The sequence below is a fragment of the Hylobates moloch genome, unplaced genomic scaffold (assembly GCF_009828535.3).
Source record: "Hylobates moloch isolate HMO894 unplaced genomic scaffold, HMol_V3 SCAFFOLD_9, whole genome shotgun sequence".
NCBI lineage: Eukaryota > Metazoa > Chordata > Mammalia > Primates > Hylobatidae > Hylobates > Hylobates moloch.
Genome location: NW_026652284.1, coordinates 105,020,011 through 105,036,872, shown reverse-complemented (window position 1 = coordinate 105,036,872; position 16,862 = coordinate 105,020,011). Strand labels below are relative to the sequence as shown.

The 16,862-nt window shown below is 47.5% G+C and overlaps 1 protein-coding gene across 6 annotated transcripts in view; it reads left to right on the top strand.

Moving 5' to 3' along the window:
- The first annotated feature begins 5,442 nt into the window (after window positions 1–5,442).
- MTSS1 (MTSS I-BAR domain containing 1) overlaps window positions 5,443–16,862 on the top strand; it is a 180,549-nt gene continuing 169,129 nt past the window's right edge. For all 6 annotated transcript variants that reach the window (XM_058443919.1, XM_058443920.1, XM_032760387.1 and 3 more), the window contains exon 1: window positions 5,443–6,032. In XM_058443919.1, coding sequence (XP_058299902.1) covers window positions 5,961–6,032 — 72 coding nt within the window. In that variant the 5' untranslated portion in view covers window positions 5,443–5,960. The remainder of the gene's footprint in view (window positions 6,033–16,862) is intronic.

Here is a 16,862-nt window from a genome sequence, read left to right as displayed (position 1 = left end):
CCAAGCCAGTTAATTGTTTTTAATAGCTCCTACGAGGAGGAACCCAAAGGAAAGAATCTCTATTAGACGAATTTCAACCCCTATGGTCTTGGAGAAGAGAGATTGAGAGTCAGTGAAGTCTTCCCAAAACAACTCCCCTCCCCGCTTTGTGCCAAACTGCCCAGTGGATGATGGGGTTAGAGTGTGCACTGCCTTCTCGTAGCTCTGTGACCTCTGGCAGGCTGTCTGATCTCTGGAGTCAGCCTCTATTTCCTCGGGAGTTCCTACCTCACTGGCTATTCCTAGGATTAAAGTGGATGTCAAAAGCCTATCACATAGTAGGGCTACACACATGAGTTCCCTTGTTCCTCAGGAGTGATTCTCAACTCTGGCTGCTCCAAGGACCTTGTCTGGTCCTCAAATTGGCTGTACATCGGAATCCCCTTGGGAATTTTAAAACATCCATACCTGGGCTCCATTCCCAGTGAGTCTGACTTAATTGTCCTGGGCTGTCACCTGGCCATCAGGCTGTTTCAGAGCTTCCCAGGTGATTCAAATGTGTGGCAACATTAAGAACACTTATCTAGGAAACTTTGAAAGAAAGTACCCAGGACCAGGTTCTACTCCTAAACAATTCAAGAAGAACCTCTGGCGGGGGGTGGCTATGGAATTTTTAAAAATGTATCATGCATGTTTTATTCCATTATCACATAAAGACATACAGACGCATGTGTATACGTGAATGGGTGTGTGTGGATGGATTTTGTTAGTTTGTTTTACAGAAGTAGGATCACATAACACATGCTTTTCTGGATCTTACTATGAACACAATAATTTCTGCAGAAATCCCTCCAGGTCAATGAATATTATTCTAATTCATTCTTTTTTCTTTTGATTTTTTATTTTGACATAATTTCAGACTTATAGAAATGTTGCAAGAATAGTACAAAGATATCTCATTTTCCCTTCATTAGATTTCCCAAATGTTACCCCATTATGGTATTTGCTTCAAGCTTGGGTTTTGTTTTGTTTGTTTGTTTGTTTTGTTTTGTTTTTTAATTGAGACAAGTTCTCACTCTGTCATCCAGGCTGGAGTGCAATGGTGTGAACACATTTCACTGCAGCCTTGACCTCCTGGGCTCAAGCGATGCTGTCACCTCAGCCTCCTGAGTAGCTGGGACTGTAGGCACACGCCAGCACAGCCGGCTAATTTTTTGTACAGATGCGGTCCCACTATGTTGCCCAGGCTGGTCTTGAGCTCCCAGGCTCAGGTGATCCTCCCACCTCAGCTTCCCAAAGTGCTTGGATTATACAAGTGAGCCACCGTGCCCAGCCAAGCTTGGGTATGTTTTAAAAGCTCCTCAGGTGAGTCTAATGCACAGCCAGGTTGCTCTGTGGGGCCTCCCAGTTAGCCATGAGACTTAAGGCAGTGTTTGTGAAACTTCTGACCTTCGAGAGGGGTCTTTGCATTAGAGGCAGTTATGTGAAGTGGTTAAGACAGTGGGCTCGAAGTCATGCTGCTATGTTTGAATTCTAGCTCTATTGCTTCCTCCCTCCTGACCCACCTTCTGTGCCTCAGTTTCTTCATTTGTAAAATAAGGATAATCGAAGTGCTAACTCCAAAGGCTTTGTGAGGATTGAGTGAGATTACTTAGGATAGTACTTGGCACACAGTAAGTATATACTAAAGGTTAGTTATTTGTATATTTATTGTTACCATAGCTCATCTATGAAACAAAATTGGCTTAAGCTTGCCATGGTCACCTATAAGCAGAATTCTTTCTGATCGAGTCATTAAATTCTTTAGACAAATTCGGGAGTTATCAGCATATAAGAGTTCCCATTTAGAAACAGGCCCCTTTTGAAAATGAAATTAGCGAGGATCAATTAAAAATATCTGTCACTTTGACTCACCCTAAGAGATGTTTCGTATGTGTTTTGTGGATGGCAGGCTGGAAAATGCCCAAATATAACCCTAATGTCCAGAATGTGTCACTGGGGCAGGAAACCAATGAAAGGTGATGAACTGATCAGTAGCAAGGCTGAAGGGGGTGGCGGAGAGCGTAAAGAGCAAGTTCTCCCCGCAAGGACCAGCTGCCCCCCAGGCCTAGGCCAGGTGGGAATGTGAGCCCTGAATTGCCACATGTTCCTGTCTTCCTGGAAGTGATGAAACTTTGTTCCTTGAGGTGAAGTTTCCCAATTTCTAAATATTTTTAGATTTCCCAATTTTTTTTTTTTTAAATTTCCCAATTTTAAAAACTCCTCTGTAGGCCAGTTTGTAGCTTCCAATCGTGGAAGTCAAATAGCGGGGTTGGAAGATCCAAAAGGGGAAAGAAGTCATAACATTTTGTATTTCTCCAGGACTGTTTGAGGAAGAGAGGCCGTATCTGATGGTTCTAGGTCGCCAAGACATCGTGTCTGTTCTCTAGTGGGGTAGGAACCTGGTTGGGTTCCATTCCTGAGACATTTCTTGAGCACCTGCTTTATGCCAAACCACGCTTGTTCTCCTAGGAGCATCCAATCTCCTTTGCTTTGTTTATGTGCTCCCAAGCTGCCTGCTGACTACTAATTTGACTTCTGCAATGCCTTGATATGGAGAACTGGGCTCTCAGGGGAGCAGATATCCCTGCTGCAAGTTATAAACCAAGACTGTCCAGGACCTGATCTCTCTCTCATTAACAGTATTTCTGGGGCTTAGCTCTTTCTGTACCATATAAGCATGATAAGAAAAATATATATTTTATAAGTAAGATAAGGGTCTGGTCAGAGTAGCAATAAAAGAGCATGAAAAATATATTAGTTTAGAAAACCTTATGTTTACATACCATATGAAGCAATTCAGAAATATATCTGGTTATTTCGAATCCATCAGAGGCATCTGAGTTTACGTAAAAGTGTAAAATATTATACATTACCCAAAACCCAACATTCCATCATGTAAACAACAAAAAAGGGACACCCTATTGTCGCAGAGGCAGATTCCATAAACTGAAACCCCTCCTGCCATAGCCACGTAGACACAGTTGGTAAAATGTAATCAGAATCTCTTTAAATATATGCAGAGCTAGTCTAAAAGAAGGGAAGTCCCCAAAAGCCAGAAACAAAGGAGAATCTGGAAACAAGGAAAGAATGTATGACAGCTGGCCAGGCACGATGGCTCACGCCTGTAATCCCAGTACTTTGGGAGGCCGAGGGGGGGGCAGATCACCTGAGGTCAGGAGTTCGAGACCAGCCTGGCCAACACGGAGGCTGTGGCAGGAGAATCGCTTGAACTTGGGAGATGGAGGTTGCAGTGAGCTGAGATCGCACTACTGCTCTCCAGCCTGGGTGACAGAGTGAGGCTCTGTCTCAAAAAAAAAAAAAGGGCCAGGTGTCACTCCCACTTTCCTGCATCTGGGAACACTTTTCCAGCCTCCCTTTCAAGGAGTTCTCGTGAGAGACAAGGGCCTGGTGGTCAGGCCCAGGGAAAAAGGCCGCAAGAGAGGTGTGCTTTGGCAAACATTGCTAAAGTTGGGGTATTTGGGGCATTGAAATTTAAGCATGTGGCAGGAAAGCTAGACCAAGTGTCCACTGGGCTAAGGCCCTTATCCCAGGAGTTCAGGAGGCTGGGTAAAAGGGAGACCTGGGGCATGGAAGTCAGAAAACCAGGGTTGGATTCCTTCCAACAGTGAAACGAGGACCAGAATGATAATTTCCTTCAAGTAGACATAATACATATAAAATGCCCAGATTGCACACAGTAGACCCTCAGCAATGTCCCTGGGACAGCATGCCAATGTTACAGAAGTGAAATGGGGCCAGGGCTGGACATGAGCCTTGGCCTCATCTCTGCTTCTTCTGTTGATAAGATTTATCGAATGATCATTTACGAGATGCCAGGTACCACTTTAAGTGCTTTCATCGATCAGCTCATGTAATGTTCAGAACAGTCCTATCAGGTAGATGCCATCATTATCCCCATTTACAGATGGATGAGGAAACTGAGGCCCAGAAAGGTTAAGTAACATACCCAAGGGCATACAGTTAGTAGGTTGTGAACTGGAGTTTGAATCCAGGCAATCTGGCTCTACAAGCAGTCATCTTGATCATTAGAATATCAATAGTATTAAAGTCACAATAATGATTGGCAGCAAACTATGTGTCAAGCACCCGTTATTGGCAAGGTGAAGATGAGTCGGATGCATTTGAATGCCCTTGGGGACAGGATCCAGCAGGGGTGATCAAGAGATCAGTTGCTTCCTGAAGGTAACACCCTTCCGGGTGATTTCGGGGAGACGGGTGGGGAAGGTGGGTTGCAGTTAAGAGTTGGGCAGAGTGATCCAGGGGAACATTATCTTCTGCAGCTGTGCTGTGTAACTCCATGCATCCCTTTGATCCATAAAGTTTTCAAAGCCAGACCTTTTCCCATTACGGAGTGAATCTGACACAAGTGTACAGCATTTTGCACTTGGTTTCTTTTGGCCCCACTCCCCCCAGTCTTTTCTTTTGTTATGTTTTGTGCTTCAAAGGGTTAGCTCAAGGGTTAAAGGAACTGTCCGGAGTTAGGTGCTTATGTCTTAAGATCTTTTAAAAGTTGCTCATTTGATTCTCCTCCCTCTGGCCCATTTGGCGTTCATCTGAATGAGGGCTCCTGGTTATGCAGATAGGCAGTGGAGCTGTGCAAACGGACCACTAGGCCCCAAATCAACCTGGGCACATTTGCGCTCTGCAGGTTCAACCTCCCACGAGGGCTCCCTGCGGTTATACCAACGCTGGCTGCTCTCAGTGGGCCTGAAAACCATCAACCGTCCAAGTCATAGGCAATCAGCAATCTCGATAGACTGATGGATCGTGGACAGAAGCTCTGACTCTGTTTCCATTCATTTAGCAACAGCAAATCAATCCACTTTCCCAGCATCCTGCAACTTTATCGAACTCGGCATCCCATTGCAGGACACGCCCCCGAACTCTCCTTAATTATGTATTTTGCTATTTGCAATCAGGACTCGGCGATGGAGTCCTGACATCAGAGAATGGGCTTCTTCTCAGAAGGCCGCAGTAGCTGCAGCAGCTTTCCCGCCCTACTGAGCGCTCACTACAAGCGGGCTCTGGGCTAGGCGCGCCACCCGCGCAAGTCCCCGGGGAGCGGCGGTGCACCCTCCGTCCCGCGCTCTCGCAGCCATTGTAGGGTGGGCGCTCGCCAGGCAGGGTGCCGACACGCCCTCTCCGCGCTGCGACGGGCGGCCGGGGGAGGAGAGGGTGCGCGGTGCGCACCGGAGGGAGAGGCTCCGGCCCAGCGCCGCCTGCCCGCCAGCAGACCAGCAGGCTCCTCTTTGCGGCGGGCGCCCCACGCGCCTCTCGGGCGCGCGCTCCCAGCCCCGCCCGCGTGCAGCGGCCGCACGGCCGCGAGAGCGCGCCCCCGCGCGGCGGACGCACGGCCGCGAGCGCGCGTGCGCCCCTCCGAACGTCCCCGGGAGCCCAGCCAGAGCGAGCGCCGGGGCCGGGCGCGCAGGAGTGAAAAGGAGGCGGCGGCCGCAGCTGCGAGCAACAGATCCGGACGCCGCGAGCTGACCCGCTCTGCTGTTGGGCGATTTTTTTTTAATTGCAGAAAAATTTATTAAATTGGAAAATCTTGCATTTTTCAATGGCGCTGGCCCCGGGTCAGCGGGCGATTTTCTCTGCATCAAGATGGGCTTTGCCGTTTCCGTAGTGGGCACCAGTGGTGGCCTGATTTTCAGTCTTCTCCCGGCATTTTTAAGGCCAGGAGCCGAGCGCTGCTTGTAGGCGAATACCCTACAGAGCGGTTTGGCTTTTTAAATTACTGTTATTATTTTGGGCAGAGAACAGTCGGTCTGGTGCACCCCGTCCTCGCTGCAGAAGAGGCTGCGAGTCCGAGGTGGGTCTCTCGGAAGGTGAAATTCCTCCTGGGGTGAGCGAGCCTCGGCCCCGCGCGCAGTCCAGCGGCCCCGCGTGTGTGCCCTCGCCCTGCCGGAGCCGGGAAAATGGAGGCTGTGATTGAGAAGGAATGCAGCGCGCTCGGAGGCCTCTTCCAGACCATCATCAGCGACATGAAGGTAGGACGCCGGGGGTGCGGCTGTGGCGCCGGTCGCCGCGCTCTGACCTCGCCGCCGCGCTTCGCCTCCACCCCGGGCCGGGCGCCCGGCCCTTCCCTGCACCGTGGCCGCCGGCCACCTGCGGGAGCTCCCGGCCCGGGTGTCACTTGCTCACCCGGGGCGCTGCTCCGGGCTCTGCTGGGTCACTGGGCGGGCGGCTTCTCTGTGGGGGTGTCTGCTGTCCCAAGCCATCTCCCCGCTCATTGTCCCAGGGGGCGGCACCATTTCTTCCCCTCGGCGGCTCAGGGCACTGGCTCCAAGTTTTCCCATTGTCTGTCCTGAAGTGAGTGTCTGGGACCCGCGGGGACTGGATGCCCGGGAGGACACCTGATTCCCCCGGGCACGGGGTGGGGGCGCCTGGCGCGGTGGTCGGGAGGGAGTGGGGGCTCTGCCCGCGCGCAGGAAGGAGTCCCCTAGCCTAGGAGACTGAGAGGGAAAGCCAGTCCCTCCTTGGCTGTCAGGTCTACTTGGAGTGGGGGATCTGAGCAAATTAGTTATTAATTGGGCTGTTCCGAAACTGGTAAAGGTGTGCGTGCCCTCTCTCAGCCCTCCCGCGGGTCGCGGGGCCGAAGTTCCCGGGCAGCCTTGCAGGGGCCCCGCCTTCCCCCAGCTGAGCCTGAAGGCAAGATTGGTGCCCCCGAAATAACTGTATCCCGCCCTCCCAGACCCAAACGGACACACACTCTAGGTTTTCTCTTGGAAGGGTTGTGAAGATGGTGTGTGTGTGCGCGCGTGCATGTGTGTGTGCGCGCGCGTGTGGGGGCGGGGAACAACACCCTGGCTTTTTCCTGCAAAGGGTGGGACTGCGGATAACCTGATCCTCGGATGTGGATTTTCTGGTGCCTAGAGATAGATCAGGGCCCCGTGTTATTCATCCAGAGGAAATAAAACCAGCCGCGCGAGCTGGCTGGAGGTGGGAATTAGGAGCGGTGGGGGAAATTATTTTTTTAATGTGTATTTAGGGAGCTTCTCTTTGGCTCTGGCCCAGCCCCAGTTTGCCTCAACAGATCCAGATCCGGGGAGGTGGTGTTTAATTAAAAGCTCGCTTCCAAAACGAGTGGGCAGGTTTGGAAAGCTGTGCACCGAGTGGGTGTGGACAGCCCCTCTTCAGCCGCTGCCTGGGCGCCTGGAGGAGCTTTTGTCTGATGAAGTGTAAGGTTTAGAGAGGCTTCGTGCCTCGGAGATGGTCTTTGGGAAGGAATGCTCAGCTGTCATGGCCTGCTTCCACCTTTCAGAATCAACTGCCACCTCACCCAGGGTGAACTTTACCAAGGTGCCTCTGTCCTGGTGTTGTCCATTTTGAAATCTTTCTACAGCTCTCGTGCCTTTTGTCACAAATTGTCCTTAGCGTAGCATAATCTGCAGCCAGACTCTGCTTGCCCAGGAATGCTTATAATCCAGGCACTTGGAATTAGATGGATTATTCCCTGTTGAAAGACAGCCCCTTTCACTCTGTTGCCCCCAATGCACACTGACGGATCTGTCCACTGCAGTCCTGGAGTGATCACATCTGGAGTTTTTTCTCTTTGTTCTTTAATCCAGAATCCAGGCTCGTTTCTTCCCATTCACTGGTTTGAATCGAAAGCCGTTCAGAAGGTGACCTGCCCAAAGGGTGGGCTGTCCTGCTTTCCACCTGCCATCCTGTGGCTGCGTGGCAGTATGCCCTGGCTGGGGACTCACAGGTGCCAAGGTGGTGTTTTTTCCCCTGCATGGTTCCAGTTAAAAATAAAGACATCTTCTTTAATGCCCAGTCACAGCGGAATCTAGAGTTTGTGTATCCTGAATTCTTTCCGTTTGAGTTTAGTAGGTTTGTTCAGTATCCCATGGGAAATCATTTATTTTAAAGGTTTTTTTTTTTTTTTTTGGTTTGTTTGTTTTGGCAGTAAAATTTTGAAAGCAAGGTGGAATGGAAGACTAAAACATGCCTTGAGTTCTGCAGAGTTTTAAGACTTTTGGAGACTCGAGAGATGAAGAGTGTCTGATTTCCAAGATTGTTTATGCATAAGACAATTCTTGAATATTTTCTTGGACTTTGCTTCTTAAGAGACTTCATCATGGATTAGATGACAGTGACATTTTAAATGGAAATTTAAAGTTTTAAAATTTGAACAGATCTGATAAGCAGTATATAGTGTGCAGATGCATGAAGTCACCAGCAACAAAAGTCAGTTTTTAATATCTGAAATCAACTGACTTTCTAATGACCTGCTTATCCTCTTTTTCTCTTCTTTAAGCTCCCATAATGGGTTTATAATGCCTTTGGTCTCCTATCTGTTTGCTCTCAGGGAAAAGCGTAAATGTCGGAAACCCATTTGGAATGCCATCTTGATAAAAGTTTTTAGGTTATTTTCTCAGAAGCGATGTTAGGCTGGGTGAGAAAAGGATAAGGAAAATGGTTTTATTAGTAGCATTTGATTCTTCAAAATGTACAGCAGCACAGGAAGGGAGTCAATTTCCTCTTTGGAGAAAAAAAGAAAACAATAAAAAAAGGGAATAATTTCAAGGCCTAGCACCCTCCATCTTCTGCAACCAGAGAACCTCAAGACATGGAAAAGCAAGAGAGAGAGGATTCTTTGTGCTTTCTTGTATTACTTCATCTAAGTCCTCGGCTGGCTGTCAGGGCATGGGTTTTATCCTTTTCAGGGGGTAGGGTGTGGAAGAAATCCTGACTTTGTCTCCACCTGGGAACAGCACTATGTAAAGCAAGCAGCAGCTAGTAAATAACGTATCGATTCCTTGACGAGAGGAAGCCTGGTGGTTTGTTTCCCGTTTATCCTACCCTGCTGTGGTGGTGGTCACTAATGAAAGGTGTTGTGCAAAATCACCTACTGGCTGCCTTTCCTCCCATCCATGCAAATTAGTAAATCACTGATCAAATTGGCTGGTGTGAGTTGGTTCCAGAGGAAAGGGGAGACAAGATATTCACGTGGCTGCAGGAAAGAGCCCATAGCTGGTTTGTCCGGGGAACAGTAGTCTGGAAGTGACTGTTGACTGCCTTCTGATGTGTAGACAATCTTGACTGCATCAAGGAGGTCTTGGAATCTTTTTGGAGTTTCTATCCAAGCCCTGGGAAGGGAGAGCTCCATTGTCTCAAACAGCAGCTTTGTGCCTTTGCTTTTGAGTCATTGAACCGGCATCGATTTTGGTGATGTCTGGGGAGTTCTTAATACCAGGAGACTTTGCTGGTCAAAATTGAGGACAGCTCACTCTGCGGATGTCTTTCTTCTTTTAATAATTAACTTGGTTTAAAAAAACAAAGTTGGATGTCTGAAATCAAATATTTTCTTCACCCTTGTCGCTCAAGAATCAGCATGTCGAGAGCTGAACTGGGCCTGCTGCGGGGAGAACTTTGTACGAGGTTAGGAGTACAGAATGTGACTGGCGCAAGAAAACCCCAACCACACCTGATTCCTTCACCCCATGTGTCACTTTAGACAGGAGTGTCCTGTTACCAGCACCTGTGCTGAGCAGAATAGAGGCCTTGTTCAGTTCCTCCCCACCGCCTCCCACCTGTGTTTGCCATCACTATCCTGTCTCCTAAGTTTTGCCTAAAATTAGAACTGCTAAAGGGACTTCTTGAATTTCATGGAAATCTTTTTGTGGTTCGAAGCCACGTCGTGATATTTTCCCTCCCATATCATACGATAGAGAATGTGGGTAGTGGGTCCAACACTGGATAGTGATTTCAGGGTTTTTTTTTTTACCCCTCACTGCTTTGTTTTGGGGTTCCCATCAGAAGACAGGTACACTTCCTTGCTGTTTATGGAGGGCAATTGTGTGGAAGGCCTTTTGCCAGGCTCTGCCCTTGGAGAGCTCCTTGTCCTGTGGGCTGTAAACAGGTAATGCGAATCCAATATGGTGGCCGTGAAGGAAGGGCTGTGGTTCAGCCTAGAGAAGAGCATCAGTCTCTGCAGGAGTTCCCTTGGAGGCCTCAGAAAAAGAGCTTCTCCAGGACAATACTGAAAACCCAGCCAAGGCCTCAGCCAGGTGCTCTGAGGGAGGTGGGCTGCTCCCTGTAAACGGTGACAGCCACACAAAAGCAGGACAAGCAGAGTACTTGTAAAAGACAGATGGGCCCCATGTTGGCTTTTCTCTTAGCAAATGGTTGTATTTGGCCAGGGTTTTACAGCTTCCTCATTTTGGGCCCATGGGAGAAGAAGGTGAAGTAAAGGTGTCATCAAATCGACAGCAGGAACTGCCTGGGATGGGTGCCCAGAGATTTAGGACCTCTTCTATGTAGATTCATCTTTTTGGTTTTTTGGGTGCCAATCTTGTTGTTTGGAAATCGTTTCTGGCCTGGTTTGAGTGTTTCTTTGTGAAAACCCCTTCCTATTTAGTTTTTGTGAAAACCCTTTACTATTTAGTCACATTTTTTGGAACTTCTAGCTTGATGCTGTGAACCTTTATGTTCTGAAATTCCGCAGTTTGTAATGCTCCAAATCAAGAGAGGTCATTCCTAGGTCCTGGTTTGCATAGAAGGTAAGCTGAGTTTGGATTTTGCCTGGTTCAGCCATTGCCCAGTTCTTACTAGAGTAACATATACTCATTCCGTAGTATTTATTGAGCATCAGTGGTGTTTCAGGCACCAAACGTGGCATAATGATTTCAGCAAAACGTAGGATTTTCCATTAAATTTGCATTTCAGATATACTAAAAACGTAGGATGTCCCATTAAATTTGCATTTCAGATATACTAAAAAATTGTTCACTATTTAAGTATGTTCCCTGTGTGCCGTGTGTTCTCAGTTGCTGACCTCTTGCCCTTTGAACTCTTCTTTTGCACCTCAGCCACAGGGAAAAGGAAAAAAGCTAAAATGATGTCTGTCAATTTGGCTAGCTCACTTAAGGCTGTTAAAATGCTTGGAGGGTGAAAAGGTTGAAACTATTGATTCATTAGATGCTTTATCTCCAATTTGCAACTCGGCTTTTTCCATCTTCCGCAGGCATGGGTGGCGATAGCTGGCAAGATTCCTTCTGTAGCGAGACCATTTAGATGTTCGAATTGTGTATAGACAAATGAGGTCGCTTTGAGTTCCCCATTACTTCTCGGAACTGCCTTCAGGACACTTACCCCAAAAACCCACACCTCTGCAAAAACAAATAAATACCTCACCCCAGACCAAACAAAAGCCAGAGGACAGATTTAGCTGCCTAGGATGTCAGACAAGAAATTTTGGGGCCATTTAAAGGGAACTAACTGATGCCGTGAGCTGTTTAACTCAGATTTGGAGATAGCACTGCTGATATGGCCTTATTAAGTAGCAAACAGGAGAGGAAAATGAAGTTGAGGAGTAAATTAATTGGCTGAGCATTAAGGAAGCCCATTGTCACGATTGCTGAGGTTCTCCCTTGAATTAGCAGTAGACTGCAGGTTTCATCTGAGTATGAGCCACCAAGGCAAATCAGAAACAACCAAACAACCAAAAACTTAAAAGTTGCAATTCCCAGCGCAGAATCCACTCCAGAGCAGTCCCCGTCTCAACGCCTGAAGTCCTAGGCTTGGGGCTCTCTCATCTCGCCTGCTTCCCGATTTGTTTGGAGGTGACAGTGTTTTTACCTACTGAGCAAATGGGAGGATTTGGGTTGTTTAAGATTCTCTGGGGGCTGGACAAGGGCCCTTGCAAGTCTGTGTTTGAAGAAGTGGATGGGCTCACCAACAAAACTCCTTCCTGTGCTGCCTCTTGGCGTATCTGGCCTTGGCCATAGGTTCTAAGTGGTTTTTCTTTTCCTGTCTAGTGTAAGTGGGTGGAAAAAAATCAATTGAGTTGAGTGCCTTTTGAACTGTGTGTCTTTTTATTTGCTTGCTTTCTCTCAAAGCAGTAGAAAGTTTCAGCTCACTCAGCACCAGCAGCTTCCTGGGCATGGAGGTGGACAGCAGGTTTTGCCTGGGTCTCCTCGGCTGCCTCCTATGCAACAGGGGCTCCAAGGGCCGCGGGAGTGGGTCTCACCAGCAGACGAGGTTCTAGGCAGGTGTACCTCATTTGGCAGTATGCGTGTGGTTACAGAGCAGGGTCCATTGCCTTCCTTGGGAGCTTGGAGATGCTGCTGCCTGGGCCAGGGCTCTGATTAGTGCCCTGGGGTACATTCACGGCATGAAGATTTTGAAAAGCACCCCAGGTAATTCTAGTGATGGCCAAGGTTGAGAATCATTGAGCTGTGTAAGTCTTCCCTCAAAGCCTTTTCTGGTCGGGTGAGGTGACTCACACCTGTAATCCCATCACTCTGGGAAGCCAAGGTGGGTGGATCACCTGAGGTCAGGAGTTCGAGACCAGCCTGACCAACATGGCGAAACCCTGTTTCTGCAAATAATACAAAATTTAGCCGGGCGTGATCACGCACACCTGTAGTCCCAGCTACTCAGTAGGCTGAGGCAGGAGAATTGCTTGAACCCAGGAGGTGGAGGTTGCAGTAAGCCAAGATCATGCCACTGGACTCCAGCCTGGGTGACAGAGTGAGACTCTGTCTCAAAAAAAAAAAAATAAATAAATAAAAAAGCCTTAATCTTACCCAAATCTGAATATAAAAGTACCTTTCGATAGTTGCACACCAATGTGAATATACTTAACACTACTGAATTGTGATGTTTAAAGATGGTCAAGATGGTACATTTTATGTGTATTTTACCACAATTAAAAATAAAAATTAAGCTGGGTGCGGTGGCTCACTCCTGTAATCCCAGCACTTTGGGAGACCAAGGTGAGCAGATCACGAGGTCAAAAGATCGAGACCATCCTGGCCAACATGGTGAAATCCCGTCTCTACTAAAAACACAAAAATCAGTTGGGCATGGTGACGCACACCTGTAGTCCCAGCTACTCGGAAGGCTGTGTCAGAAGAATCACTTAAACCCGGGAGGCAGAGGTTGCAGTGAGCTGAGATCATGCCACTGCACTCCAGCCTGGCAACAGAATGAGACTCTGTCTCAAAAAAAAAAAAAAAATTAAAAAGCCTTAGAGTTAAATGTTAAAGTAAATAAACTGAAACATAAAAATAAGCAGCAACAAAGGATCTTTAGAATACTTTGCCATGATTTATTGATTCTGTCCGATGTGATTTTTTTGCGATGATGGAAATTGTCAAATACGTGAGCCACTAGCCACGTGTGACTATTGAGTACATGAAGTGTGGCTAGTGCAATCAAGGAATTGACTTTATTTTTAGTCACTTTTCATTTGTTTAAATTTAAATAGCCATGTATGGCTGGTGGCTACCGTACTGAACAGTCGCAGATCTATAACATATCATCTAGATAATTAGAGTGTGCCTGCTCTGCAACACAGCTTTCTGACTATCTTCTACCTTCTGCTGGCTACAACACTGCCCCTAAACCTACATCCATAGAAATTCTGGAGCTAGAGTTGACCTTGAAGTTAAAGGAATCTGATTCAAATCCCATGGGCGAGTTATTTAATCTCTCTTGAGTCTTGGTTTCCTCTTCCGTAAAATGGGTCTAATGAACCTGATAGAGTTGTTGGAGGATTCTGAAATGAAACATTGCTTGTGAAGGTTTTCACACATTGCCTGGCAAACATGCACTCAAGTGTTAGAAGCGGTTACTGTTCTGTCTTGTAGATTTGGGAATGAGGTATTTTGAATTCTTAAAATCAGTGGAGTAATTATCTCCATTTCTTAGGCAGACACTGCCCCACCCTTACGGAGCTGTATTTAGAGCTTGCAGTGAAGTTGCAGGAAACGGAGAAGTTGAGTTTTTTTCTTGCTAAGTAAATCACCCCTGAGTTCATTACGAAGTTCAGCTGGCCCAGCAGGACCTATTTGCATTCTGTATTTGCAAACCCTACTCTTTGTTTATTAGGGAAGGAGAGGGTGGGGTACTTGGCTAGGACATTTGTAAGTCAGATACATTGAGGCCCAGGGCAGGGAAGTTGCTTTGTTAGGGTCATCTTTTCCCATCTACGTCCTTTGAGTTTCCTCCTTTTTCTGGGGCAACCACCAAAAGTGGCCATCCTGTGCCTCTAGTTTGCCTTGTAGCAGCAGCTTCCCAAGTCTTGGCCACATCTGGGTTCTTCCCATGGGCCGAATGTGGCAGTCGTGCCTTATCCTTTTGTGTAAGGACCCCTGTGATTTGGCCCCAGCTGAGTGGCCCGCTATGTGTCCAGCGCTCCCTAACTCGGACTCCCAGGCTTCCTTGAACACAGCCTGTGCTCCTCACTCTTGTTGTTTGTCCTGTCTTGTCTCTGCCATTGCTGCCTACTGAAATCTTTCTCATCCTTCAAGGCCCCATCAGACAGTGTGACCTTATTCTCTGGTGCCTCCTTTTCCCTCAAAGGTGGATAACACTAAAGCCATTTTTCACATTCTTTGTGACATTCTACCTAGTATTGATTATATCCTACCTTAAAAAGAGGTTATCCTTGGGCCTTGAAGCCTGGCTCTAGCGCTTCCTAGCTCTATTTCTCTGAGCAAGTTAAGTTTACTGAGCCTTGATTTTCTTACCTGTAAAACGGGAGAAGAGGTGAATAATCCTTCCCTCTTAAAGTTGTTGAGTATTAAATAAAGTAAAAGTCAAGGGCTTAGCATGAAATAAGTGCTAAATAAATGCTCGTATCTATTTGAGCCACCCTAGTAATTCCTGGCAGAGCCTCCTGCTGATAGTGGCACTCAGATGTTTCAAAGAATAGAAGCAACCTATGTCTTCAGTTTGATAATGCAATAGAGACAAGTGCAGTGCTTTTCAACGTTCAACATATAAGTAATTTGAGAGAACACAGTACATGTATTCGTCAAATAAGATGGCATGTCTCCCGCATGCCAGGTGCTGCTGGGGGTGGAGGAACACCTGTGGACAGTATGGACAGTCATTGCCCTGAAGTGCTCAGTCTAGGAGACAGGCAGGCAGGTAATTAGAGTTCAGTGTGATCTGCACCACCATAGAGATCAGCCCAAGATTGTGTGGGGCCTCTGGGGAGGGCCTCTGATTCCCATTTAGGGTGGGAGTACGGAGTCCAGGAAGGCTTTTGATCTGGGTGACACCCTCGCTCGGAACTGAGTTTTATTTTGCTCATTTTAAAAGCATTTATTTGCAAACCGGGCACTATGCTAAGTGCTTGACACAAACTTATTTAATCTTCCAACCACCCAGCGAGGTAGTCTTAGTAACTATTATAATTCCCATTTTACAGATGGGGAAACTGAGGTGCTGAGTGGTTAAGCCATTTGCCCGTGTCATACAGCTAGTGAGAAGCACAGCTGGGAGTTAGCTGAGTCCAGGCAGTCTGGCTCCAGGGTCTGTGTGCCTCTCCACCGGACTGGGTGGGCTGTCTCTCGCTTTTGCAGCCCAGCAGTTTAGATTCTGTAACAGGTGTATTTCATTCATCTCCTTGATCGCTCTATTTGTACCATTAGGACTCAGGATGAGACAGATAAAAACACACAAAAATCTAGACTCGCCTCTGAGTTTCTTCCAGAAGCTCAAGGGGTCTCCCTCTAATTAGGAGGAATATGCCCTGGCCATGGACATGAAGTTGTTGGGCCAGGCCAGTGCAGTTTTTGGGAGCAGCTGAGCTGTGAGACTGAAGTGTGCAATAGGGTTGTCTAAGGTGGCAGCCACACGACACACGTTTGTTTTGCTGGAGGAGCCCCTCTGTCAAGGGTCGCTCCAGTAACCACTCTGCACCCCGAGTGATTGAGTGCAAAGCAGGAAGCGGGCAGATATTTGCAGTAGGAGGCTGGGAGAGCTCAGGGATTAGTTCCCAGGGAGACCTCCCTTCTGAGGCTGGACTCCTCTGCTGCAGCCGAGCACGCAGCCATTAAGGAAGTCTTTGAGTTTGGTTTAATGGCCCTTCTTTGTTTTGAAGTGGCTGTTTACTGAACTTTCAAAGCCCGCTCGGCAGCAGGATGTGATCGAGGGCCTGAATAATTGGATGAGGCACCCCAATAGGAAGCAGGGAGCGGGGAGCAGAGCCAGGACTAGCCAACAGCCAAGCCCTCTGTCTGAGCCTCCGCTGGAGGGACTGAGGTCATCCTGCAACCAGAAGTTGACCTGGAACGGGGGTCCCCTGGAACCTGGCCTCTTTGATGTTGTGCTGGCCTTAATTAGGAACACCCTAATTAAGTCACTGAGGAGGAAGCTTTTTTCTAAAAAAAAAAAAAAAAAAAAATTAGCAGATGTTTTGAGAGCATTTCATGAGGGATTACTTCTCAAAGATTATGTAAGTAATATAAAGTTAATGGAAGAAAAACTAGAATCTTCAGTTAAGTAAAAAATAAGTCACCCACAAGCGCTTGATGAGAAAGTGGGTTATGTTCACACTCACAAGAGTTCGCACATTTTCAGCAGAGGGTCAGGGAGCCAAGACTGTGTCAGAAACTTCTTTCTTCACTTAGCGGCCTGGTATCCTTGCCTTTCCGTGTGTGTAGTTGTTAGCAGTGCCACTGTTAATGGCTGTGTGGTGTTGCACTGCTTTGTATGTCTCTAATTAATTCATTTGGTCAAAACATGTTTGAGAAGCTACTAGTACCAGGTTCTAAGTGCTGGGAGATAGCAGCGAACACAATGGACACAAATCGCTGCCCTCCTGGAACTTACATTCCAGTGGAGTGAAGTGCAGGTGAAGGAGACGCACGGAATAAGTCAATTCTCTTGTATAGTAGAAGGATTATGTGCAATGGGGAAAAAGCACTGTTGCTGTTTTTATTATATATATATAATTTTTTTTTTTGAGATGGAGTCTTGCTCTGTCCCCCAGACCAGAGTGTGCAGTGGCGTGATCTCAGTTCACTGCAACCTCTGCCTCCCAGGTTCAAGCGATTCTCCTGCCTCAGCCTCCCATG